The sequence below is a fragment of the Brienomyrus brachyistius genome, chromosome 2 (assembly GCF_023856365.1).
Source record: "Brienomyrus brachyistius isolate T26 chromosome 2, BBRACH_0.4, whole genome shotgun sequence".
NCBI classification, from domain to species: Eukaryota; Metazoa; Chordata; class Actinopteri; order Osteoglossiformes; family Mormyridae; genus Brienomyrus; species Brienomyrus brachyistius.
The window spans coordinates 17,463,455-17,490,373 of NC_064534.1; the positions used below are offsets into that span (position 1 = coordinate 17,463,455).

The 26,919-nt window shown below is 42.3% G+C and overlaps 2 protein-coding genes across 6 annotated transcripts in view; one reads left to right on the forward strand and one right to left on the reverse strand.

Moving 5' to 3' along the window:
• Nucleotides 1-88: 88 nt before the first annotated feature.
• LOC125711508 (ras-related protein Rab-14) lies at nt 89-15,865 on the forward strand. The gene is made up of 8 exons (XM_048980472.1): nt 89-208; nt 6,958-7,016; nt 7,152-7,205; nt 7,913-8,090; nt 8,425-8,491; nt 9,005-9,092; nt 12,290-12,320; nt 12,445-15,865. The coding sequence occupies exons 2-8, from the start codon at nt 6,965-6,967 to the stop codon at nt 12,620-12,622; spliced, it is 648 nt and encodes a 215-aa protein (XP_048836429.1). The 5' UTR covers nt 89-208; nt 6,958-6,964; the 3' UTR covers nt 12,623-15,865.
• A 2,668-nt stretch (nt 15,866-18,533) lies between these two features.
• Nucleotides 18,534-26,919, reverse strand: part of cntrl (centriolin) — a 29,578-nt gene continuing 21,192 nt past the window's right edge. For 3 of the 5 annotated variants that reach the window (XM_048993362.1, XM_048993353.1, XM_048993386.1), the window contains 19 exons: nt 26,430-26,625; nt 25,679-25,809; nt 25,286-25,426; nt 24,960-25,086; nt 24,480-24,644; nt 24,099-24,258; nt 23,352-23,455; nt 22,978-23,111; nt 22,555-22,712; nt 22,099-22,172; nt 21,804-21,992; nt 21,373-21,550; nt 20,904-21,067; nt 20,515-20,643; nt 20,219-20,419; nt 19,974-20,108; nt 19,235-19,414; nt 19,054-19,147; nt 18,534-18,956 (listed from right to left, as the gene is read on the reverse strand). In XM_048993362.1, coding sequence (XP_048849319.1) covers nt 18,943-18,956; nt 19,054-19,147; nt 19,235-19,414; nt 19,974-20,108; nt 20,219-20,419; nt 20,515-20,643; nt 20,904-21,067; nt 21,373-21,550; nt 21,804-21,992; nt 22,099-22,172; nt 22,555-22,712; nt 22,978-23,111; nt 23,352-23,455; nt 24,099-24,258; nt 24,480-24,644; nt 24,960-25,086; nt 25,286-25,426; nt 25,679-25,809; nt 26,430-26,625 — 2,674 coding nt within the window. In that variant the 3' untranslated portion in view covers nt 18,534-18,942. The remainder of the gene's footprint in view (nt 18,957-19,053; nt 19,148-19,234; nt 19,415-19,973; nt 20,109-20,218; nt 20,420-20,514; nt 20,644-20,903; nt 21,068-21,372; nt 21,551-21,803; nt 21,993-22,098; nt 22,173-22,554; nt 22,713-22,977; nt 23,112-23,351; nt 23,456-24,098; nt 24,259-24,479; nt 24,645-24,959; nt 25,087-25,285; nt 25,427-25,678; nt 25,810-26,429; nt 26,626-26,919) is intronic. The other 2 variants (XM_048993369.1, XM_048993377.1) reach the window with 2 other exon arrangements.

Below are 26,919 nucleotides of genomic sequence, written 5' to 3' on the forward strand. Positions count from 1 at the left end.
GAACAGGCAGTAAGTTTTCAGGTGATTTGTGGCTTTTAATGCATTTGCGGCATGTCAGCGTGCGCGTGCCCTTTGTCCCACGCTGCAGACGGCGGAAGACGCACAGTGAAGGCCGCCATCTTGGATAGGACGCCTACCTTAGCTAGGGATATTCCTCAGATTCGCCTGTAAACCCGGAGGGAAGCATTGCTGGAAAAGCCAAGCCGCGGTGAGTAAACACACGTACGTGCCGTGCCTGCTATAGGAGAAGGTTGTTTAATTCATGAATGATGTGTAAGTGCAAGCGATCTCAAGCTAATGAGACAGTTTATCAAATTTGCTAGTTTTCAGCAGCTAGCCATCAAGCTGCATCGGGAAGACAGTAAACCAGTGGCTTGTTAATAACGTGAAATGTGGAAGTGGCTACACCCACTTCTCAAACGTGACGACTCGTATATCTAACCGTGTATCTCTACGATATGTCGGGCTTTTTTCCCCGTGAACGGTACATCTGTCGTTCTGTTGTTATCTACCTCAGTGGCAATGGTGCAAATCATGTTATTCGCAGCTGTGTGATGACAAGAGAGCCAGACAAAGGCGATATCGCCCTAACTTCTCTCTTGTCTGTCATGTGCTGGGGTAAACGTCAAAGTAATCTTCAGGTTACCGGGAAAGGGCCACTGTCGAGCGATTTAAAGAGCCCGTTTCGACCTGCCGGTCATACAACTTCTGTGCATCTTTAGGAAACTGGCCACACTGGTTAATAGTTAACTGGATGTCTGGCCAGTTTGCAGAATGTTTGTTAAATCCGCCTAGGGTGTAGTGCTCCTGGTCTGCGGTAGCGACGGTGCGCTTGTCTGGGTGTAGCGGCGGGATGACATGGTGACTGGGAGTAGGCCACCAGCGAAGTGCTTTTGTGACAGGCCGTCACCTGCTAGTTACTGTAATTACTTAACCAAAAATGTTCATCCATTGCCTTGTAAGTGCATAGTTTGCCAGCACGGTCCATTTAGCATCCTTGGCGATATCTCGTTAGGTAGCCGTGACCGGCTGCTTCTGTGTCAGTATGGCTGTAGGTACATCAGCAAAGCCCGGCTGTCAGACCGCATACACCGCTGCAAAGCACCGGCCAGTCATTTCCATTTCATTTACGCGCTACCCACTAAAACTCAGCAACAAGCTAGCTAGTTAGCCGGTTAAAATACCTTAGCTAGCGAGCCAGGAGCTGTAGTCAGTTAACTTGTTATTCTAGCTTTTCGTTTACGCTGTCAAAGTAAGTATGTTATTTTTATTAATAAAATGGCTTTTTGTGTCGTTATTTTAATATCAAATGGATAGGTTGCAGGTAACTTCCCATCTTCTGTGGGTTATCCAGTTAGCTAGCTGACTAGCTACTGTCATGTGACACCTGGGTGTAACTGAGCAGTTAAAAGATTTAGCGACCAGGTCCAGCTGAGCAGCTAGTAAAATCAGAGAAGGAAAGAAGACACGCTGTCCAAGTAGCACGTTTTTGGCCTACAAAATGAAACAGGTATGTGGGTAAACTGGGTGACACAGCACCTGTACAGACCTGTATAGACCAGAGCTACAACTTTCTAATCATGTAGCTTATGTCTGAATATTTAAGATATTTTACTGCTGATTATAAGATTAAATACACAAAGAAATCAGCTGCCCACTGGGCATATGTAAGTAGTTACACTGCAGTGTAATTATTTTCTCGTGGCCTGTCTTTAACAACACACTGCCAAATATAATGTTTTTGCTTGAAAATATGTCTGCCAGTATAATGAAGGCAAAGTACATTTGAACGAAACTGTATTTTGCCATTTGTGTATCTTTAATTTTCACATATCCTGTCTTACTTCCCTGTGTGACACGCCTGTGCGAGCGAAGCTGGGGGTCAGAGTGTGGGGTCGTTTATGTGCCCCCCCCACCAGAAGCTTTTGTGTTAAGTGCGCAACAATGATGTGACTGTTATTCAAGGGTCCCACAGTGATGTGATCACTCTACTGGCCCTGGGATTTGAACCAGCACCATTCGAACATGCAGAGCCAGATGCCGCTCCATTGTTGGACAAATTCATAATTTCATATGTAAATTATTGTAATTTATTCCCATCAAGCATTATAAAAATATGTAATTTACCACAGCATATACATGTACCGACTGTTTGCACATATTGAGGGAATGTGTGCTCCGTTTACGGTTTGTGTTTTGACCTCAGTATTATCACCATCCCCTTCATACAGTATATTTTCATCTTTGGCAAACCAAGGAAAATAAACTTGATGTGTTTTTATTTTCCCCTTTAAATTGAGTGTATTACAGCTTTTTATCCATCCATCCATTTTCCAAAGCGCTTATCCTACTGGGTCGCGGGGTCCGGAGCCTATCCCGGAAGCAATGGGCACGAGGCAGGGAACAACCCAGGACGGGGGGCCAGCCCATCGCAGGGCACACTCACACACCATGCACACCTACGGGCAATTTAGCAACTCCAATTAGCTTCAGCATGTCTTTGGACTGTGGGGGGAAACCGGCGTACCCGGAGGAAACCCCACGACGACATGGGGAGAACATGCAAACTCCACACACATGTGACCCAGGCAGAGACTCGAACCCGGGTCCCAGAGGTGTGAGGCAACAGTGCTAACCACTGCACCACCATGCCGCATTTTTATCCTCTATGCTCATTTTTACAGGGCAAAGTGGGAAGCTATGGCACCATGTCTGCATGAGATCTGGAAGAATTTTTTGTATAAATTACTAGTTAAGGCCAAACTGCAGGCAAGTATAGCCCTGCACTCTCATATCTCCACAGTGTGTTTGTGTGTAAATCAGTGACATCTGTGTTTGGTGTTCAGCAGTGTAAGGGCAAGTACTTAATATATAATAATGCTATTAAAACTGAAACTCATAGAAAGCTCTAAGGCAAATGTTAAAATGGTTTCAGTACTGCAGAAATTTGAAGAGAATTACACAAAGAATAAATACACTGGCATGATGAGCCTGTACATGTCACACATCACAAACCTTATCTACTTGTTGCAGTTTTTAATCTGTTTTATCTCCATCTGTTGACAAAGGGATGAGTTGGGGAGAGGCAGCTCCCTGGTGCTGTGGCTGTCATGCTTTCATTGGTTATGCAGCTTTTCTGGAGAGCCAGCTTCATAATAGTAGCACTTAGACAATGACATGCTTAAGAAAAGGGAAATTGGGGCAGCTAGTAATGGTTGGGGCAGTGTGAATCTAAGATGCGCTGTAATATGAATTAAATGTTTGTATGGTTACACACATTCAGTACAAAATGTAATGATGGGAAAATTGTGTTATTTTGAGTTTTTATTTTGTTTGTTTTTGAGCGTGCTTTTTAAGGAAATTCCCTTAGATCATGGGTAAATCTCAACACCAAGTACGCAAAGACTATACTAATACTAGCAGTCTTGGCACGACCGGTCTTGCCAAGTTGCCTTTCAGGAATTATCTCGCAAGATCATGAGGGCAAAGAACGCACTAATAGTGGATTGAGACAGATGTGTACTTGTGTACCTGCTGTTCCACTATACTGTATGCCCAGCAGATTACCCCAGCCGTAATTTTATTGTAGTATTAAATAAATGACACAAAATCTAAATGTTCGGTCTAAATGACTGGTCTGATTACTTGTATTTTTTTCACAAGTAAAGTTTAAGGTTAAAATAATCATTTATTTCAGCTCTGCACAGACACTATAGGTAGGTGTTAGCCATTCCAGTTCAGCAGTCTCACAAGCCAAAGAGGTGAAAAACAGCAGGAAAATACTATCTGACAGAAATGTTACTCCAATTAAGGTCACTCCAATTAAAGTAGTACAGTTAATGGCCAGTTATTGCCATCACAACAACACGCAATGAATCATGGGATTATTCTCGCTTGGCAAGGATGCACCCGATGCATCCTTGATATTTGGGGTGGAGCAAGACCAACATCCGGGGGTTTTTACTGTGCTCTGATCTTGTGGTCTTAGAATTGGAACTGGTCTTCGGTAATGACTGGCGATGTTAAACAGGTACATGAGAAGACAAGTACGGTTAAGTACACATATTGATTCAGCCACTGCTAGTCACTACCGACTAGTCTGGGGACTGGCTACAAGGTTCATAATCTGCAAAAAAAAATCCCACAAAGTAGGTGTATTTGATCCTCTCACTGTGGTATTGATAAGTCATCAGTATGGTGTCTGTCTTTGTCGATTTCAGAGATAATTGTAATTCTTTTGCTTTGAAGTGCTCACTGTTTCGTAGCATCTTCTAATACAAATTTCAGAACAGCGCTTTCATGTGGTGACGCTATTGAGAGAACCAACATTTTGACGGCTGTCATTATGTGACCCAGTGCTTTAACAATTATGAGAAGACCTACGGTCGAACACTTTCACATCAGCTTTCTTTGATAACAAAGACTTCTCAGAGGGCTGCTGTTGCAGTACATACTAAACAGAATGCACAACCTGAGATTCTGTTATGGCCATTTAAACTTTAGTGTTCTTCATTCCTTAACTGCATTTTCATCACATTCCAGCAGAATTCTCATTGCGAGCAGAAGGTGAATTTTAATCATGTATTTTAATACATGAATTGTAATACAAATATATGTATTGTTCTTTGGGGTAGAGTGGGTTTTTGACCATTGTATTTAAAGTTGTTAGTTCTTTTGAAACGTATACTAATATGTAGTCTGGCCTCACGCATTGCAAACTGAGTGCAGAATGGATGGACTTTATCAATTTACATTAGGCGCAGAGCCAACTCCTCACCAGCTGTGGATTTTGGCATTGCACTGTCACAAGACATGGCTCCTGTTTCTTGCCTGGGTATCATTTAACAGGCTAATGAGGACTTCACGATGAAACCCTAGTGTAAACACTGTCCAGATGAGTCGAGTAGCTGGTGTGAGCTAACATGTAGTTGATAGAAATTTACAGTACTTAAGATGATTTTAAACTAGTTTTGTCTGTGTTTTTGTTGCCAGTACATGATGATTTATTTAATTATGTACTTGTTTGTGAAATGTGTAATCCATAGGCAGTCATAAAATCAAATGTTGGTAGCTTTAAGATAATATCGTTACTTTTACAGCTTGGTTTTTAATGCTCGCTCATCATGCATATTGCGATCCAGCTTGGTCAGTCATCTTTCTTGGCTTTCCCTTTAACTTTCTCTCTCGTTTTGCACATCACATCTCCTGATCTTCTCCACTTTTTCTTAAGTGTCTTTGCTGCTTATGGGGATACAGCCATACATCCCCCCATGGTACCACTCAGCCTTTTTCTCACACAGTAACTGATTTAAAAATGTCAGTTTATTGCCTCATTAACTCTCCTTTTGATACAGGCACAGCAGCTGTGAATGGCATCTCTAAATGGCATGTATTTGAATTCCGGTCATTAGATCAGTTGTTTTTAAGGTAATTTGTACTTTGAGATTTTTTCTTATTAGTGTCCTATATAAACCGGTAGCTGTGCCTGTTAAAACCCCAAGAATTTCTTTAGAGACAGAAAATATTACGTGACCAGCCCATAGTTTTGCGTCTGAAAAAGCAGCAAATATGAAGCAGATTTTTAAACGATTTTTGGTTAAGTACCAGGAAAAGGCTGTGATTTAGCTAATATTTTTAACTCAGGCTGGTGTTTTCTTCTTTTCTGTGCATAAAGATGGTGTATTGCTCTTTTATCCTGATGCTGTAAAATGAGATGGAGTGGTGCTTCAGCAGTTAATCATTTGAACTGATTAAGCCCTCTGACATAATTTTCCCCCTCCCTGTAGCATTGCATCACCATCCCAGCCCAGTTTCTCATTGCAATAGTAGGAAAACACAAGTCCAGTGTAGTTCATCCTTGTTTGGCCTTGTTCTTGTCTGGCTTGAGGCCAGGGACAAGAAGCAAATACTTCCTGGGTTTAATGCTGACTCTGTATGTATATTAGGTCTGCACAATGTGCGATGTTAATATTGACAACACATTATCCAAATGCAGTTATGTCATGTCGCAGGGACTACAGTAGTCAGCTGGGTTGAGATTAGGCAGTAGCTAATTTTTCATATTGTCCAGACCGCATTACATGGTACTTTGAAGGTATTTTAAAATCTCATCAAGTGAAATCCAAAATATCACGCATGTTCATGAGAAATTTATCAAAAATGAATGAGGAGGAGAAACAAGAACTGGTCAAATACTCATACGGAAATGTTCTAGATCCTGCAGAGATAATATTGAGCAAATCAGGTGATCAGGCATGAGTCATGGCAACGTCACCAACTTATTTAACAGACTCTCTTGGTAGATAATAAGTAGTTCTGTTTCACTATAGTTGATCTTGATTTGGAGCTGTATTGTTTGCATACTGTTGTATAAAAGTACAGTTTGGTTAAGAAACCTTTTATGTTGGAGTTTCAATAGTCACTTCAGTTTCTTGTTTGGTCAAACAGTGTAATGTGTGGGAGTTCTTTTACTTCCTCTAGTGAAGTCACACATTGATTTTTGGATATTGTTCATTTTGTGATACTATCAATACCTTCTGTTACTAGTAGAAAAAAGCAATATAGTGTAATTACATAAGCATAGCACAATAGGAATTTATAACAACATTTTTAATTGTGTTCTTGTGTTTTTTTTGTGTTTGCTTTTTTCTGTAAGAGCTATATTTAGTGTTCGGTAGTGGCCACTATTAATTGTGAATGTTAAAAAAACAGAAGGTGACACGCTGTAGCAATGTACACTTTTTGGCGTGAGCTATGGTATTCATTTAGTATTTTCTCACAAGCCAACCACACCTTGTAGATCTCTATCAGTAACACAGCAGGGCTTCATCTAAAGTAGATTAGGTGTGACTTAAGTTTAGCATAATCCCATTAAGATTTTTGTAGCAACTTCTCAAATTTAGTATGTCAAAGATGGTTCCCTAGATGCTATAACACAATTCTTTCATTTTCCCGCAGAGCCACAATGGCCACAGCTCCCTACAACTATTCCTACATTTTCAAGTATATCATAATCGGTAAGTGCAGATGTTTTACGTGTCTGTGGATCACCAGTTCTGCCCATCAGGCATGGAGGCCTTCAGTTCGTGGCCTATTAAAATGCGGCATTGATCATAACAAAAGTTGACATTTGGCATTCATTCTTTCCACAGGTGATATGGGTGTAGGAAAGTCATGCTTGCTTCATCAGTTTACAGAAAAGAAATGTAAGTGAATTAGCTTTAAATACTTGAATCCTGCAGGACTACCATCCATCATAAGTGAATGTGTATTTGTGTTAATTTAACTCAACAATAATGTTGTATTTTTGGGGTAGACTGCACATACTTTACTTTCTGTACACATAGAGTAATTTAGAAGTTTTATATTTATAGCAAACATCAGCTTGCAAGAAAAGCCATTTGTTGGGTCCGAATTGGCCTAATTCTACCCAAGTTACCTCCTTCCTGGAAGTTGTCCAGTTCCCTTTAATCATTACTGTAAAAGTGAGAGGTTCCTCGTTTACATAGGGCCCATCTGTTATTCCTTCATTTGTCCTGTAGGTGTGTGGGCCAGCTGCATTTTGTAAGGAGAAACGGAGTGATACATGATCAGTCTTATCACCATTCTTTTTTGTGAACTGTCTAGAAGTATAATAATCCAAAGGGTTTATAAAGTGTTTCTGAGTAGACAGCAGCAAGTTGGTTATCTGTGAAACAAACTGCATTTAATGCTTCCACTGGTATGTTCTGAGGATGCTGGTTAATTACATGGCCCTTTTGAATTATTAGGCACCTGGGCTGTCTCATAAGCAGCTTTCATTGATATTACATCTTACGTTTGCTGTTATTTTAAGCGTACTGTCTGAATTTCTGCCTGTGAAAACATCTGTTTCAAGTACGATTAAAATAGATTTGTTCACTTCCCTTGTCAGTTATGGCCGACTGTCCCCACACTATTGGTGTAGAGTTTGGTACAAGAATAATTGAGGTGAGCGGTCAGAAGATCAAGTTACAGATTTGGGACACGGCGGGACAAGAGCGCTTCCGGGCTGTCACACGCAGTTACTACAGGGGGGCGGCTGGAGCACTCATGGTCTATGACATCACCCGGTAAGCCAAGGACCCATCCCCTCCACTTTCGTCATTGTGCACAAGCTGATGGACTCATTCTTTTATTGTGCGGTTTAGTGAGTGTTTATGTTGGCATGCCAGTTTAAGAGATTGTGTTCTCAACTTAAAAAGTGCAATTATGAACACTGGAAAGCCTTGAAGTATGAGGGTACCATCATCTGTGCAGTTCCAGGATGATGTCATTTGTTTTTTTTCCTTCCCACCTCTCTCTCTCTCTCTCTCTCTCATCCCAGCTCTTTTTCATGTAAAAGATAAAAGTTGAGCTCTGACTGATCTGACGATTATCCGTATGTTTCATTTTGTGCTTCTGTAGGAGAAGCACATACAACCACCTCAGCAGCTGGCTGACAGATGCCAGGAACCTCACTAATCCCAACACTGTAAGTGACCCTCTGCTTTATTATTCTCTCAGACAGATGACGGATAGCTGTGACTAATGACTGTTTAAGGGCTGCATTCATTATCACATTATGAGTCACTGTAAGTCAGTCTACTGAGACGGTGGAGCTCTGCACGTAGGTGGGTGGGTGTGGGCGGGCGGGCATGTGCGTGTGGGGGTCTCTGCTTGTATTTTTGTGGCTGTTAATTAGTGCTGTGCTTTTAAGAAGCAATTTGTCATGCACCTTTAATGCTATGGTAAGAGTTGTATTTCTTTTTTGAAACGTCACAGAAAATTCTGTTTTAGGTTGCTGTGACTCTTGTTACTAAATAGTCATTTTTTTCTATCGTGTATTGGGTTCAGAGGTTGTTTTGTAAAGCATATAGATGTAATTAACTGGCATTTGTAAGGAGAGCTGTGTGCTGTGTTGTCTTTTTAATGGAATGTTGTCATGTGTGTAGTGTGTGTACAAGTGAGACCTTTGCAAGCAGTGTCTTCTGTCTCGTTCCCCCAGGTGATCATTCTCATAGGTAACAAAGCAGACCTGGAGGCCCAGCGGGATGTGACGTATGAAGAGGCCAAGCAGTTTGCAGAGGAAAACGGTGAGACAGTACTGAGGTTAAAAGCGAGTCGTCGCCCAGGCCTCCCTCCCCTGCCGTTATCCCCTAACGTCATGCGAAGTCAGGCAGCTTTCTGTCCACCTTGGCGGTAAGGAGCCGCGAGGCTGTATGAGTAAGACAGAGCAAGGTCTTTGAATGGACATTTCTCTCCAGGTACGTGTGCTGTACTGAGAGCAAATAAGGTTTATGTAGTGGTGGAGAAAATGTTTGTGAGCTGCATTATCTGTATTTCTGGATGGATGGCTGTAAGCTGATAGTGGCTGGTAAGACCTGCTCATTGGGTGCAAGTGGGACCTTTTTAAAAAAGCTGAAGGTACTGGGTAGTGTTGGTTTTCAGTATTATCAATACTTCTTGATACTAGTAGAAATAATAAAAAAAAACAATAGAATGCAATTTAAGTGTAGCGCAACAGAAATTTATAAAGTTTCTATATATATATATATATATATATATATATATTATTAAAAAAATGTGGTGTTTGTTGCTTTTCCTTTTTTTGTCTTGCTTTTTCCCATAAGAATGGGTGTAATGCTGACTATGTATATATTAGGCCTGCACTCATCTTTCACTTCATGTGTATTTTCGGGATGTCTTGCTTGAACACATTGCTCCAAATTGTATTTGATCACTTCAGTGGGATTGAGGTCAGGAGCCTGGCTTGGCCATTCTTGAATACAGGATTCCTTCTGTTTGAGCCACTCCCTTGTTGATTTACTCCAGATCACAAACAAACTGCCATTCTGTTGTAGAATTCCCTGGTACAGCTTGGAATCCTCTGCCGTCAGTAATTGTAAGCCATCCAGGCCCTAAGTCCGCAAAGAAGCCACACACCATTATACTCCCTTCACTGTGCTTCACGGTTGGGATGAGGTTTTGGTGTTGATGTGCATTTTATTTTTACTCTATAGATAATGCTGTGTGCATTTCTGAAGAAGCTCAATTTTGTGTTGCCCAACTACTGGGCCTACATTATTCCTGCAATGGTGTGAAACATTCTGGTGGTACACTTATCTTGTGATACTCACAGATACCGATGTTACTAAGTGCTTTTCCACCATACCAGGTACCATACTTTTGGTACTTCAAGAAAGTACCGTACTTCAAGGTGTTAGTTTTCCACTGGCGTACCGGTGCTGAATGACATCACAATTTGAGGCAGGGTATTTGTACTGAACTAAAAAATTGCTGTAGTATGTTATAGGGCTGGATGATGTGGGATATTAATACCCACATCACATGACATGCACACGCAATTCTTACATTCTTACAGCTGCGTTTAGATCAGGCTTTTTCTTTTTTTTCTGTACGGACATTATAAAATACTAAACTTACTCTGACAGAGGAAAGAACAATTGGCGAGTTTTGCCATTTTAATTATTATTCTTTTAACCCTCTGGGGTCGAGTGCATCGTCAACGATGCAGTGTATTTTTTGCATTGATTTCAGTTTATATCTCGCTGAAATCTTTATGTAGAATCATGAAAAAAACACAGACTAAATCCATAATCTGTTTTCTTTTCAAAACGCCCATTGTTGGAAGTATTACAGTTTTTAAAATTAGGTTAAATAGGCAAAAAATTAAACCATGTCATCTTTCTTTGTTTCACCTGCATCGGGGGCGTGTAGTACCGCTGTTACACAAAGATCACTATTCACATTCTAAATGGGGGGTGGATGTGGCTAGGTGTGAATGGCTCATGCATATACATGAGAGCTCCTACATATTCAGTGGAAGGAGACCTGAAATAGTGACATGAGTTAAATTTTTCTTATTTATCCAACTGAATGTTGCAACTACACCATTCAGTCATCTTCATGTAGCCAAGACTTTGGTGATCAGATATCTGGGATCAAAACAAACTGCCACCACTGCTTACTATGTACTTTTATAATGTTTCTGCAGGTGTTCCAAACTGGATTTTGCGATGTCTATACTTTGTCAAATTACAAACTTAATATAAGCCTGACATATTTAAAATATGCATTAAAATTAAGAGGCGTGTAATGCCAAAACAAATATATAAGAAATAATTTATTTGCCATGAACTAAGTTTATGATATTTAAAGAAGTGTGTTCCCTACCCCTAGTCCCCAGAGGGTTAGTAGATAGTCTAATATGTTTAAAAGTCAGTTTAAAGTTTACCCCCGCTGCTTTTGCATGAGTGCTGCATGCGTTTTCTGAAACAATCATTTTCACCCTTCTTGTTTAAATCACTCAAAGACAGGTTTGTGAGAAACTTATATATTTTACTTGATTTATTGTTTTCTGGGGCAGTATGGTGGTGCAGTGGTTAGCACTGTTGCCTCACACCTCTGGGACCCGGGTTCGAGTCACCGCCTGGGTCACATGTGTGCGGAGTTTGCATGTTCTCCCCATGTCGTCGTGGGGTTTCCTCCAGGTACTCCGGTTTCCCTCCACAGTCCAAAAACATGCTGAGGCTAATTGGAGTTGCAAAATTGCCCATAGGAGTGCATGTGTGAGTGAATGGTATGTAAGTGTGCCCTGCGATGGGCTGCCCCCCCATCCTGGGTTGTTCCCTGCTTCATGCCCATTGCTTCTGGGATAGGCTCCGGGCCCCCCGCGACCCAGTAGGATAAGCGATTTGGAAAATGGATGGATGGATAGATGGATGGATTGTTTTCTGAGTTCACAACTGTTTTAAGATAAGAGCCTCCACGGGTGGGAAATTTGCATTTCACAGTGGCATTGGTATTGTGTTCCAGCAGCAGGCTATTTGCATAACCAGTCGACAAAGAAAGCGTTTCAAGCCCCACCCAAAGTACCGAAGTACTAAAGTAGTAGCCCAGTTCGTTTGGCACTTTGGTACTGGAATTTTTGGTACTACCCTGTTGGTCCCTAGTGTCATCATCTAGTGTCTTTTTAAAGGGTGGGGTCCTGCAGGGGTCTATTCTTCAGTTGTGTATCGGAATCGAATCGGAACTGAAAAAATGTGGCTCAGCCCACTACTAAAATTGCCAAATTCAAATTGATCGCAACACTTGGCATCAGCTTCTCTCTTTCCCAGAGGTCATTATTCTAGAGGTTTACATACTTTCCTCACCTTTATTATGACATTGATCGGAAAATATTTTAAGAAATCCAGATAATTTCAAAGGGGTTTGCGTAGTTTTCATAATTTGTTTGTTTAGTACTAACTGGTGTTAATTTCATTTGCAGGCCTGTTATTTCTTGAAGCCAGCGCAAAAACGTAAGTTTTATAAATTACCATAACATTGAACATGTATCTGTCAGTTTCAGTGCTGAGTATGTAGCGGATTTCACTTCCAGCAGGAATCTGTCTAACATTGCTGCCTGCCTGACTGATTTGGCAGAGGTGAGAACGTTGAGGATGCATTTCTGGAAGCGGCAAAGAAGATTTACCAAAACATTCAGGATGGCAGCCTTGACCTCAACGCAGCCGAGTCAGGAGTGCAGCATAAGCCTTCGGCCCCCCAGGGAGGCCGGCTAACCAGTGAACCACAACCCCAGAGGGAAGGATGCAGCTGCTAATGATCGCCATTACCTCCCTGCACTCACTCGACCCCCCCCCCCCCCCCCAACTGCTCCCCATCTCCCTCTGCCCAGGAGCCCTGCCTCACCTCATCCGTGCAAGCGTGGGGGCCTGGAGCGCCAAATGAGGCCTGGGCAGTGGCTATCGGCACCCCCCCGTCTCCATTTCTTCCCCCCTCTCCCCCCAGTCTCTGATTCTGATTCCCTGTTCGTCTGTCCTCTCCATCTTGCACAAAGGTCACTGCCCTTGCAACATGTGACACAGGTGCTTCCCACAGGGTACAGATAAGTCAGCATAACAAGAAAAAAATCAGACAACATGGACAAAAGTAGAGCCTTTTAAAAATGTCTAAGTATATGTAGTAACTCCACAAAGATGCAGAAATGGCCAGCTCTTTGTACGGATTCCTCTGCAGCTTAACTGTTTCATCATTTCCAATTAAATTAAGTAAGATTCCATCTGGCCTATTTTTTTTTTTTTTTTAATAAGTTTTTTTGCGTGTTTGTGTGTAATGGATAAGGAAGAAGGTCATGTCTGATGACCAAGTGCAGCTTGGTTCTTCAGCCAGTATGAAGAAGGATTCATCTTTAATGTTGAATGATGTGTGCACGATTTCATGAAACTTGAGGCACATGCGTCCATTCCAAACATTCAGTGAGGAAGTTGCTGAATTTGTACGTTACATTCCAGAAAAGATTTAAAATATTCCTGTTTTTCAACAAAATTAACCAGGGACTGTTAAATGTGTATAAATTGCTGTTGTTTTTCTTGAATGTCAGATAAATATGATTTTAAGATGAAAAGTGAAATTGCGTACATTTGAAAGCAGTTTTGTTACCAGCCTTAGTTGTACCGATCTCCTCTATAGCCCACTGCTCACACTGTGGGGAAAACAGCTGTACTCTGACCACCTGTATAGTGAAAATGTGAGCATCCTCTTCATGCAGTACTTCATATCAATTTGTTTTTATCTGATGTTTTGTTTGCTTTATTTTTTATTATCTTTGCTGTTCTACACAAAGAAATTGAACACATTTGTTTGAACTAAATCACTTTTACATTGATATTTATTGAGACCCTGATTTTTTTATTTTTATTTTTTGAAAATGTAAGGAGTCCTGAGCAGCCAGCATAAACCGGGACATTTGGAGATGTTTGCAGTTCATTCACAGGAAGTGTAACTGAGGCTTTTATGTTTGATCTGTCCGGAATTTAGAGAAGGGGGCTATTTTCATAAATCACTGATTAAAATAACTGTTAGGATCATCTCTCTCCTGTATGTTGATGTTGACTCCATGGCAACACATATTGGCTCGATTTGTACTGGGTGCTTTGTGCAAGGTGGGCTTTTTTTAAGTGGAAAGGGGTCTGAATAGACACACTCTTTAAAGACCATCGCTATTAGTTTTAATTATGATCTGCTGTAATTCTGGCTGTACCGTAACAGGTGAGTGGAAAGCCCCTTGTGTTACACATCAGGTGTTCTTGGCTGCTTCAGTTGCTTGCTGTCCCATCATAATTTTGAGGGTTAATAGTGTGGAGGAGGACAGGGAAGCAGTGGAGCTTCATGTGGTCCGCTTTTCATATTCATTCTCATTACTGTCATGGGTTACAACTTGACCATTTATGTCCATAATTAAAAGCAAAAGGTAAATAAGTATAATATTCAAATCAGTTTAAGTGATTTTAATGATTGCTCTTGATTTTAAATCGTAATAAAAAGATTTAGATTTTAGAAATCAGTAATATCACATTCAACATTGTGGCTTCTTTGTCATGTTGCCTTCATGAATTTAAGTGAAATTTGCTGCATTTAAGAATGGGGGAAAAATGTGAAACCGTTTGACGGGTGTTCCAAGAATGAAATCGCTTTCATTAGTGTCACTTCTGCTTCCCACAGTTATGGAAATTAACACGTTATCACTTTCCTGTAAGAATAAGCCAACTATGTCCATCTGTAAGTGCATTACAAAAGCAGTCGCAAGGCAGGCTGTGTTTTTCCACTCTAAGTATAGTAGCCTGCTGACATTAATTCTTCACTGGTTAAAACATTTGCTATGAAACTTCAATAAATCATTCAGTTATGCATCGGAGTATAATTGCAGGGGCATTGCGGGGCTATAGTTAGGCTAATGGTCGTTTTATCAATAAACAGACAATATGCAGCTATAGCACTGGAGTCGATATGTGGAATGTAATCAGTGGCCTGGAGCTTGTGTTGGCATTTGTTCACTCTGATTTTACTTGCTTTGATTAGCTGTTGCCAGAATGAAAATGCACAATTTAACCAAATATTAGACAAAATCCTGTTCCTCAGTTTTGTTAAACTAAAATGCTGTTAGACAAATACATTCAAGTGTGGGGGGGGTTAGGGGAGAATGCCAGTTGTATTTGTGCTAGTAAAATATTTTTTAATGAAAACTACAAAACCTAAAGTATTTGTATTGAATGTACCATACATTAAAAAAGTTTAAAATCATTCAAAGGGGAAACAAACGATTAACTACTGCATTGCCACCTCTATTCACCTTTTCAATATGATTTGACCAGTAAAGCATAATCCTCCGTGAAGCTGAATTAAAAGTTCAGTTAAACTCCACATATGCTCCATCCTGCAAGGCACCTCGTCTGGAGAATGTAACAGTCTGCTTAGGAAAAATGACTGCAGCGAAAAAATAATTATGCCCCCGGGCCCTGCTGTCTGCAGAGTGTACGCGTCCCTCTAATAAGTCCTGTGCATGTCACCTATGCTTTATATCTCCGGCTTCTGTAACAGGAAGGAACCTCGACACAACTAAGGGTATAACCGGTATCAATGAGTTTGCTGTGATCCTTTATGTATCCCATCTTCTCTATAGGTCTAGAGAATTACTTGTGCTTTTCAAGTAGATTTTGTGTACTCTCAGTATCGGATGTAAAATCATTGCTCTTGTTTCAGGAGATCATTAAATCTCATGTCATGCCATAGACTATAAATGACAAGCTTGTGTCCTGGGACCACGTTCTGCTAATACATGTATAAGCTCTGGCCAAACCAAACAGTTAAAACTTGGCTTTACCTTTTGCTTGGTTGATCTCTCTCCTGCCTTTTTAATCTTCGTTTTGTTCTTTTCGTGTTTGACCACCTAACTACATGCACTTGGGTCTTATTTATATATGTGAATATTTTTCTGTACTTTTCGGTTTATGGGCCACAATGCTATTGATCTAAATATTTGTAAATAAAGTACATATCTAGAGAATTGTCTGGTTTGAGTTACAGTAATGCTGTTCCAACAAATTATAGAAAAATGTGTAGAAACATATTTTACATTTGACATGGTATAGGTAATTATAAACATAGCTCAGTATGTATTATTTTTTCATCTCACAGATTCGTGATTTTGCTTGCCTTGAATTCCTTAATGTACAGATCATGTGAAACTGATACTTTTAGTGAAACTGCATTGACAAATTGTAAAAATAAAATAGGAGCACAGGACACAGAATTAAACATGCTTGGTTTTGCATTGGCCACTGCTGGGATCATCACATTTGAAAGACTAAGCGTACATCCGAAATCACGAACGTACACAGTACATACTGGTTTTCATTAAAATCTACTACTCAACTGTTAATGTGTGTGTTGTACAGTGTGTATGCATGAGAACAGTATGTCTCATATCACCTAACCTGAATGTTTACCGATGTGGCTTGTTCCCCAAAAAAGTTTAAAACTGTTGAAAAGAATATCAACGGGGGGTAAAAACCAAAACACATTTGAGTCAACTTATGTAATTGGCTGTTGTTTTTCACTTAAATTTGTTCAGAGATCGCACTTCCTCCACCTTGACAAAAATTTCTGAGCAAATGATGATGGTTGTAGCTCCACAAGTGGCCCTGTGGGACAGAGTAACATCCATTGGTTGCACATTTCAGTATTTTGCAGAATGTAGTACGTCTTCCAGGTACCGTTAGCTTACTGTCGTATCCATACTGAGGATTCAGACATGTCACATGCTATATTTTGCCTGTTGCTTAGCAAATGAGTATATGATATTGGACATCCCATAATACTGTCAAACAGCTTATCCATTGTTTTGAAAAACCACCTGTTGTACGGTTTCTTTTTTCCTCCCAAAACTCCTACCAACAAAACAGCCCCTAGGTTATTGTGAGCTTAGAATTAATTGCCTCAGGAAAATAAAAATACATAGTTCTTGAGTTATTACATTAAGACTTCAATCAAACAGACATAACTTAAAGTAGATTGGTTTGTTAAATAAAAACATACGGGGAATGCTAATACGTTGCGTAGTTCTAATTAAATAAGCTGCTAACATTGCTAGCTACTAAGCAAGTCTGTAATACTGAGATTAGCTTCTGTACTTCCCATAGCCTACTATTGGTTAACCAAACAAGTATCTATTCGATCGTGCAGTAAACAGAAAAGAAGTAGAACTCCAAATTCATTACAAACTATACATTTACAAGCTGCTCAGCTTGCTGTTTGGGGTTCTTCATAAAACTTGCATGACTAAGCTAGTATCGTAAAATTATTTGTTGCATGAGATAATGAAAATAATTTCAGTGTCTTTGTTATAATCCTAAAAGCAGAGTTATGATTATGCTAACATTGTGCATGTAACAAGTACTTACCTGCGGCAAATAGTTCCAGAAAACATTAAATGACAAACTTACCCCTCAGAAGTGTTCGTTTGCAATCTTCAAGTAACTGGCTGTTCTTCAGCATCCAATTTCTCCTATGATACAGGCTCATACATATTTGGATGCCTAAACACTCCCATGTTTCATCTCCATTGTAGTGTATATTGGTTCTGGGTGAACCATTGCAATGCCTCACTGTAAACCAGCCAATCAGAGCATGGCTCATGCGCATATTAATGAGCCCATCTAACATCCATTTTCTGCTACTGGTTATCCTATTCGGGATCACAGGGGATCTGGAGCCTATCCTGGAGGCTACAGGCACAAGGCAGGGAACAACCCAGGATGGGGCGCCAACCCATCACAGGGCACACTCATATACCATTCACTCACACATGCACATCTATGACCAATATGGTAACTCTAATTAGCCTCAGCATATTTTTGGACTGTGGGGGTAAACTGGAGTACCCGGAGGAAACCCCACGACGACACAGCAATAAATTCACACTCTGACGACTTTCTATATACTTTCTGCCTCGGCACTCGCCAACACCTGTTACTTTACATGGTTTGCCACTTCATGGCTGAGTTTCTCTTGATCCTAAACGCTTCTACGTCTCAGTAATACTACATACAGTTGACTGGGGCATATTGGACAGGAAAGAAATTTCATGAACTGACGTATTACAAAGGTGGCATCCTATGACAGCACCACACTTGAATTCACCGAGCGTTCAGAATGATCCATTCTTTCACGAATGTTTGTAAACCTGCCTGCATGGGTAGGTGCTTCAATTTATAAACCTGTGGCCATGGGTCTGAATGAAACACCAATTCAACAATTAGGAGGAGGTGTGTCCCAATGCTCTTGCCTATATATTGTATAACATACAAAATACTGTGTGTATATATTATACAAATAAGTGTAAAATGTGAAAATATTGATCATTTTCAGGAACACATTAAATTTCATACGTAAATGACCACTTGAATCATGGGACTGCTTTCTGCCAAAATGTGATTAATTATAACTAATTAATCCAAACTAATTAAAACAGGCTTTATCTATTTCTCGATCAGTTTCTCCCCTGCTCTTCAATCTCCATTACTGTTCATTGCCTAACTGCACACACTTAGGTAATCTTACTTAAATATGTGAATCTTTCTGTACTTCATAGGCCATATTCCTTTTAATCTAACAGGTAAGAACATATATGCTGCAGACACAGATATGGTCTAAATGTAGGAAGAGGCAGCATATATAGAAAAATATAATTTATTCCATTTTTAAATATGAAACAAACAGTATAGGTAGCCATAAACAGCAAAATAAAATGACACCTTTTCTATTCATGCAAACATTTCAGCTATTTCGCATGAATCACATAAGTCCACACATATTTAATGCATAGTAAATATGTGAGTAGATCAACACAGTAAGATTATTAGTTTTATAAGGCAAAAAGAACTGTCAGTGACACAAATGATTTCTGATTCTGAAAGACAATGTAAGAAAAAAAGCATAAAAACCATCTTGCTCTTATAGACCATCTTGCTAAAAGAAGTTTCTTTACCAAACTCTATCAAATCTGCTACCAGCCAAAAGAATCAAGGTGTATCGGGTTGGGAATCCATTGGCTCCAAAAAGAAAAGTTCTGCAGTTCTGGAGTCACCAACTTTTATCTGCATGACAAAATAGCATTAAAACTCAATGGGTTGGTCAGAGACAAAACAATGCACAGCACAGATGGCTACATATCAATGAACTACTACAGCTTACCCAGACTTTTCTCTGGGAGAGATGAGACCAGACGCACTGGCCTACAGGAATCATTTCCTCCACTCTGTAGACTCCAGCTCTGAGACGGTGTGGCCTGAAGAGATCCAACATTTTATAGAGAGCAGTTATTGTGTTGTGTGCTAAAGATCCAACAGTAAAATGAGTCTGGTCGCATACGCACACAGTCATTTTTAAGAGGATGCTCGTTGAGGTTTATGGATGCAGTATCGGTGGAAGAGTGGCACAGCAGTTCATCCAGCTTGTCCACTCGTTGACGCAGACCTTGTAAACTGCCCACTGTTTGATGCCTTCGTTGGCTCAGAGCCTCCTGTTGAGACCACATCCTCCTGCGAAGCTGAGTCTGGGTAAAGACAAGAGGTCTCATGGGGCCGCAGTCCGAGGAACTTCAAGGTGCTACTTTGAGAAATGTCATGAAATAGGCTATTCTGCTTAAAATACAAAGGCCAATAGTTCAGGTCCCGAAAGTAAAAATCCAGAACAAGATTTTGTTTTGACCAACCAGTTGAGAATTAAGAGTCGCACTCAACTGGTTGGCTGAAACAAAATCTTGGTCTAGATTTTTACTTTCGGGACCTGAACTATCAGCCTGTGTTAAAATACATCCAGCTTTTACATAACTGAAGTTCATCTAATTAGGCTAGGATTTAAACACCATCAAACTTTTCATATTATGTGACAGATGGGCAATGCAGGGTAAATACTCTCAGGGCGCTTTTCCACCACACCAGTACTGTACCCTGGTACAGTCAGGTACCAGTATGAAAAGTTCCAGTGCCTAGGTACCAAATCAGCTGGGGTACTGTTTTGGTACTTTGTACTTTGAATATGAATATCGCATGTCATCCAGCCCTAGAGTCACTTTCTGTACTTGTGGTCTTGAAGTACCAAAGGTACGGTACCTGGTGCGGTGGAAAAGTGCCCTCAGTTCCTTTGAGGAAAACGTGACTGGTTTTATATTTTGCCTTCGGTACCTTGAGATGGTCCCCCTTTTGCCGCAGTTTCTCCCTCACAACCTCCCCCTGCAGCTGTTCATCCTGTTAACAGACATGGACAAACGATCCAGGTGTTTGTTCAGTTACATCCTAAGGTAACACATTCCTTACCCCCTTTCTTACTTAATCAAACAGGAGTCGGAAAGACGCACCTTCGCAATGAGAGCAGTTTTCCTTAACGAAGCCACCTGAGGGTAGTTTTCCTTGTGACTCCCTGAATCAGAGGTATCACTGGTTGGCATCTCCAACTCTTCAATGCCAGTATGGAGCACTGCCTTCACCTCCGATTTCAGGGAGTGCATCGTTTCCCTGATCTCTCGCCGGCGAATGTCTCCATCCCGCTGGGCACGCAGCTGGGCAGGGCACAGAGCACATGACAGGTTGGCATCACACTGAATCTGGTCTGCCATCAGGGGCCTTATGTGTCTCATGTTACCAGCTGTGGTACCTTTTCCTTGAGGCTCAGCATCTCCTGCGAGGTCAAACTTAGCTCCTTCTGCAGTCGTCTCGCTCGCTGGTGGTTCTCCTGGGCCACTCGCTCCACACTGACCAGCTTCCTCTGTAACTTGGCCCGTTCCTGTTATACAAGCCTTGCGTTTACAATGTTGCACCTTTACAGTTCCAGGCATCTGCAGTCACATTACTCAGCATGGTAATGAAACACAAGTTCGAAAATCCAGACAGACCTCACATGGACTTGGTGGGTAAACCTGACAAACTACCATGGCGAGAGCTGAAAGCTCAGAGTGTTGACTTTGATGCAGACCATGCGATATGAAAGTGACCCAAACAATTCCCCCGTCTGAACAGGCCCCTCCCTCAACTGGCGCCTTTCACCTGCTCCATTTCCTCCATCTGAGCCCTGAGGTCAGTCTGGCTCTTCTCTGCGATTCTCCTCTCCTTGAGAAGGGCTTCCTGCATGCTCTGTAGCTCCACACGCAGGATCTTGGATTCTTTTGCCTGGACCCGCAGATGAGAGTCCCGATCTGACAGCTCCTGGCCTGTAAATAAGAAATTGGACATACCATATCTCACATGTGTAACGTTAACATTTATATATTAACTAGACAAGTGGTTACAGAACATGGATGAATGGATGAAGTTATAACAACAGGTTACATGCACTTTATGGCATTAGAGCAGTGCTTTTTTTAGCTGATAGTGCCATTGATTTCCAATAATCAGATTCTACTTTCACTTGGTACTTGGTCATGCCTTTAAAAAGCTTGAGTAAATTCCTTATTTAGAGGACTCTGAAAAAAGCACAGTGTAGAAGTAAACAAACCAGAGCAGCAATGACGCTCACCCATTTGTTTCATTCTGTCCTGAAAGCCCCTTTCTTCCATTTCAGTCACCCGCTGCAGCTTCTCTCTATGCTCAGCCAAGGCGCCCTCTAGTGCCCGCACCTGACTCTGCAACTTGTGAAGCTTCTCCTGCTTCAGTTCTTCGGTCTCCACTGCTTCCTGCTTTAATGTCTGTATATGCTGAATAAGCAATATACCCTCAATACCACTAGCACTTTGTTCCTTTACAGTTACAGATTGACTGGTAATGCTTTTAGGGAACTTTCAGAGCTCCAGTGAATCAGTGGTATTGTGTTAAAAAGACTGACAATAACAAGACATCTAGAAAAGCAAATATAATTAGGATATACATTAGTGATTGATATAAATTATTGTCTAGAGGTGCCCTGGTTTTAATTGGCTTGTTATCTGTACTGTGACCTTAACTACCAACCTGCTCCTGCTGCTTAAGGTTCATCCGACGCTTAACCAGCTCCTCCTCCAGTTTCTGGAGCTCTTGGCTCAGCATCTCCATCTGGCCCTTGCTTTCCTGTAGCCTCCTCGCGCCTCCCTGCAGCTCCTCCTCCTGCTGTTGTTGCTCCCCCTGCAACTCGTCATGCCTCCTAGTGGCACCTCTGATATCCTGCACAAACGTGACACTTTATGACATGACATTGTGGCAAAGACAGTGAGGCAGCCAGCCATCCAGCGGGTTCTGCAGCCAACCCACAGCCATAAGTCCAGTTTACCTCTCCTATCTGTGCCAGCTCATGTCGAGCGCTGTCCACCTGCTTCATTAATTGATTCAGCTCCTCTCTTTTCTCTGGAAGCAAAAACAACCATTAAAACACTGTCTCAAAGCGCTCTACGTTATCCCTTCCCAAAAGCCCCCAGTAAGCAAGCAGGGGTTAACACTGTCAAGGACAAACTTCCTAGAAGGAGGAAACCTTGGGAGGGGAGCAACCAGATTCAAAGGGGGAGCCCACCCTTCAGGGGCCGGCCGGGGAATTCAAATGAACAAGATGGATCCTAATTTACACCGTCCAAATTTTAACATTTGAATCTAAATGCGGAGGGCAGGCAAGTGCTGCTTCTGATGGCAGGATCAACAGTTTCATGAAATGCTACATTTTGTTGAATTGACTGGAACGTCACAAGGAATAAAATAGAGACAGCTGAGTCAGCAGAGGGCGATGTGTCGGTACCTTCCAGTTGTTGTTGAGCTGCAGCAGTGTCACTGCTCACTGCCTGCTTTAAGCTTCGCATGCGCCTCTCTTCCTGCTTGACCTGCTCCAGCTCTGCCTCAACACGAGTTCTCTCTGCCTCTGCAGCCCGGGCTTCCTGCTCCGCGACCTCCAGGCACCTGAAACGTCACAAAAACATGGAGGTCTGGAAAGTACAAATCCAGATCAGGATTTTGTTTCAGGCAGCCAGTTGAGAACTCTGCCAGTTGTGACTGTGACTCTACAAATCCAACCAACCAGTTGAGTATAGACTTTCAGCACCTGAACCTTCCATGTCTGCAAACATGCGAACCACATGTAACCTCCTATCCCAGACATGCATGGACTCCACGGCCAGTTATCACCCCCCTGATGGGGCCCCTCATGCCTCTTCCAGGCCGTTACCTTTCAGCATGGCTCCGTCTGGCCTCCAGGTTCCTGGATTGGTCTTTGAGCAGATCCCTGTCTTTCTCCAGTGTCTTCAGCTGTTCCCTAAGTCCTCGTGTTTTCCTCTTCAGGACCTCCAGCTGGCTGCGCTCCTAGGTGAAATTTCATCACATTGTCATCACTACAAAATTTACAGACAGAGGCAAAACAAAATTAAGCCTGTTACTGACGGTATAGTGAGAAAGGACAATAAAGTACAGTTAAGAATGTAAAAACACTGATGCACTCTGGGCCTGCAGAGATTCCAAGCTTCAATTCAGAATAAATCCTGACCACCTCAGTCCAGCAGCACCTCTCCCTCTACCCCCCGACCCCATACTCCTACAGCTAACCTGCATCAGGGATACCTGGTTTCTCTCCAGCGGGTCCAAACGCTGGTTGTGCTGTAATTTCACGTCCTGAGGCTCCTTGCTCTCCACATGGACGCGCTTCAGCTCTGAAAGAAGGGAAGAGTCAGATGAAAGGCCACACAGCCTGACCTCAACCATAAGTAACCAAACAAAATACAAAGACTTGTTTACTTTTTTGACTGCATTCACAGATTGAAAAATGACATGAAAAATGTCCCCAAAAGTAAGGAAGTTTCAGGTTTTACCGCACCATATGTCATCTATGTAAACACACACACACACACACACACACACACACACACACACACACACACACACACACACACACACACACACACACACACACACACACACACACACACACACACACACAAACACCTGATGATTTTGGGCCATGGGGGGAAACTCATGCAACCCTGTATGTGTCAAGCTACCGTTCTAACACTGGTTAACATGTCAGCCCACTGTACAACCATCTGCACACATGTCAATACTTCCATTTATACAAATTTCAGCTAATATGTTAAAAACAAAATCAACCGTAGCACTATTTACACCCTGAAAACTGATGAATCTTACACTATACCAATGTTTCCCAGCCGGGCCCTAGGGCACCTGCAGACAGTCCAAATTTTGTGCTCCCTCCCTGCCAACTGTCCCCAAGGACCAGACTGGGAAACACTGATACAGAATAAGGAACTAGATTAGTACGGTTCTCAGACTCTTAACCTGTTTTGTGCTGGTTGAGCTGGGACAGAGTGCCTTGCTGGGTATGGTCCTCCCACAGACACTTCTGGCTGAACAGGGACACTTGTGGTTTCCTCTCCTCTAGCTGGGAGCCAAGCTCACTTTTCTGGGCACTCAGAACTTCAAGGTCCATTCGGAGCTCCTAGTGAAATAAAATGAAATATTATGCTAGTCGCATGTATGAACTATAAGGATTACATGAATCTATTTCCGAATAACAGGTTTACTGTTAGCATCTCTATCCTGAGTCATAGTGATACATTGCTCCTTTATGAACACGTCGATATTCTACGCAATCATCTCCTTGAAATACTGCCAGACGTCATGGAACAACAGAATAACTCCAGGGGCCGAAGCGTCCACCTTTATGTGCGTTTGTAGCTCCCTCGCCTCCTGCTCGCCATGCCGCAACACCTCTGCCAGACTCTGCCTCCGCAGCTCCACACTCTCCAGCAGGAGGTGCTCGTCCTTACGACGCTGCTCCAGCTTTCTGTCCAGGGAACTTACTTCCTCCTGCTGCAGGGCCACCTTATCCGGAGTCACATCCACCAGTGGAGAAGCATCATGTGTTCCCAAAAGAATTAGGGGAACTGATTTTGGCCGGGAAACCGAAGCTAACTCATCTGGTGTATTTATTCATGGTGAAATGGTAGCTGATGTCATCAAACAACGAGAGAGGCGCAGATGTGCACAAAAAATATGGTAATACATTGTAATTACTTTAAAAAAACACAATACAGGATTCAAATGAGCACAGGATCCCAGCAGAAACTTCCATCATCAAAAGGTTTATATATAAAGAGAATGCAATGAAACGAAATCCTACTCAAACAGTGTAATTACCTCTGTGTTCAGCCTGTCAAGCTCGCTTCTGCGCCGAAGCAGCAGGCTCTCCAGCTCTTTGAGATTCTCTAGGTGTTGGTCTTCTCTTCCCTGAGCCTCCTGAAGGCTGCTCAATAGAGTCTCCAGCCTATGAAGGAACACATGCTGGGATGTACAAAGCTGCATCGCAACTCTTATTACCCTTTAAAGCCTTAATGAGTTAGCTCTGCCATCATAAAGTAACGATCCTTTATCTCGATTATAATTCATGTTTTTCTGCTGTGTTCCAATCAAATTGCAGACTTCTGAAGAGAATAAGAATTAATTCCATAAATGGGGCCCCTCACTTCTTAGCCTTTTGATCCACCTGGTTGCTGATGTTCTGGAACTTCGTATCCCGAGAAGCAACCACATCCTCCATGTCTCGCAGGGTTTGTTCCTGCTCCACCCGGCGCCTTTGTAGCTCGTGCACCGCATGCTGAAGGTCTCTGGTAGAGCACACCAAATTCACCAATATTCAGCATGAGCTTCCCAGCTCTTTCTCATCTCAAAGGCTTCTCTGGAATTAACATTTACAGATGCTAAATTACTGCAGAAAACCTGACAATAAATTGGGGCATTACTGCAGATTAATGCAACATCCTAATTTTGGGTATATTTACACATTAAACAGGAATTGCTGTCTGCACAGAGGTTCCTTAGGAGAAGTAGAAGTAACAGGTGGCCGTGATGGACTGCACCTGAGCGTCTGGCTGGCTTGGACCAGGTGGGCTGTGGTGTCTTTGGCACGACGCTCCATCTCTTCCAGCTCCTGCTCCGTGCCTTGCAGCCTCTTCTGGGACTCACTGTTCTGCTGCAGCATCTCTCTGGTCTGCAGGGTCATCATGAACATAGACTGGTCACACAGCACTACACACAACTGACAGCTTGTGCTTAAAATACTAGAGGAACCAAGTTCAGGTTTGCTTGTAGGACTCCTGCAATCTTCAGATGATGAGTTCATGACCTTAACAGGCACTCTACCTCTTGCCCAGGCTCTTCACAGCTATACAGTATTAGTCAAAAGTGTGTACATGCCAAACTGCCTAGAAAGGAGGATGATAGGGTCACATCACTTTACCTGGACACCTAACCATAACCCAGTACTGAAGGTTTGGGAAGAGTTTGACCACAGAGTGAAGGACAAATGGCCAGTGAGTGCTCAGCATATATGTGGGACCCCCTTCAGGACAGCTGGAAAAACATCCCAGGAGGCCACCTCATGGAACTGATGTAAAGGAGACAGTAGGGTCAGCCAGTCTCTGGGGGAACTGGGGTTAAGGGCCTGGCTCAATGGCCCAATGGTGGGATCACTCTGCAAACTACAGGATATGAACCCACAACCTTCTGAATCCCAACCCAGTAGGTGTGTCCAAACGTTAGACTCGTAATGTATACTGAATTTAACGTGGCCCAGAGGAGAGCGGGATATGTCGGCCGGGTGTGACAGACCTTTGCCCTGGCCTCCTTCAGGTCATCTTGGGCCTGCATCAGCAGCCGGTCAGCTTCCCTGAGCTCTGCCCTCCTCCGTGACAATGTCTTCTCCACACACTGCACCTCCTCCAGCACCTCCCCGTGTTGCAGCTGCCGTGACTCTCCCAGCACCATTTCCCCACGCATGGAGCTCACACTGCTCTGCAGGGCTTCCCTGTTAGGAGACACAGCCCAGGCTCACGCAGCGGTACCGGCCTCACCCACAAACATACTGTACGCAGGGGGGCAGGAACCAGGTGGACCTATTCCCCCCATTATTTAATTTGGATTCATTCACCACCTCCCCAATAACACCATTGTATTTAAAATATTAAGTTGTGTCCCTCCAATATTACTCTTTCCTACGCTATTGGTTGAACATTGGATTGAATCCATTTCCATTTTCCTTATAAGCTTACAAAGACCATCCTTACTTAACCACTAAAACATTTAAAGTATTATAGTGTAT

Coding starts and splice junctions, on each gene's coding strand:
- LOC125711508 (XM_048980472.1), top strand. CDS start 6,965: ATGGCCACAGCTCCCTACAACTATTCCTACATTTTCAAGTATATCATA. Junction 7,017..7,151: donor TTTCAAGTATATCATAATCG/GTAAGTGCAGAT, acceptor TTCTTTCCACAG/GTGATATGGGTGTAGGAAAG. Junction 8,091..8,424: donor ATGGTCTATGACATCACCCG/GTAAGCCAAGGA, acceptor GTGCTTCTGTAG/GAGAAGCACATACAACCACC.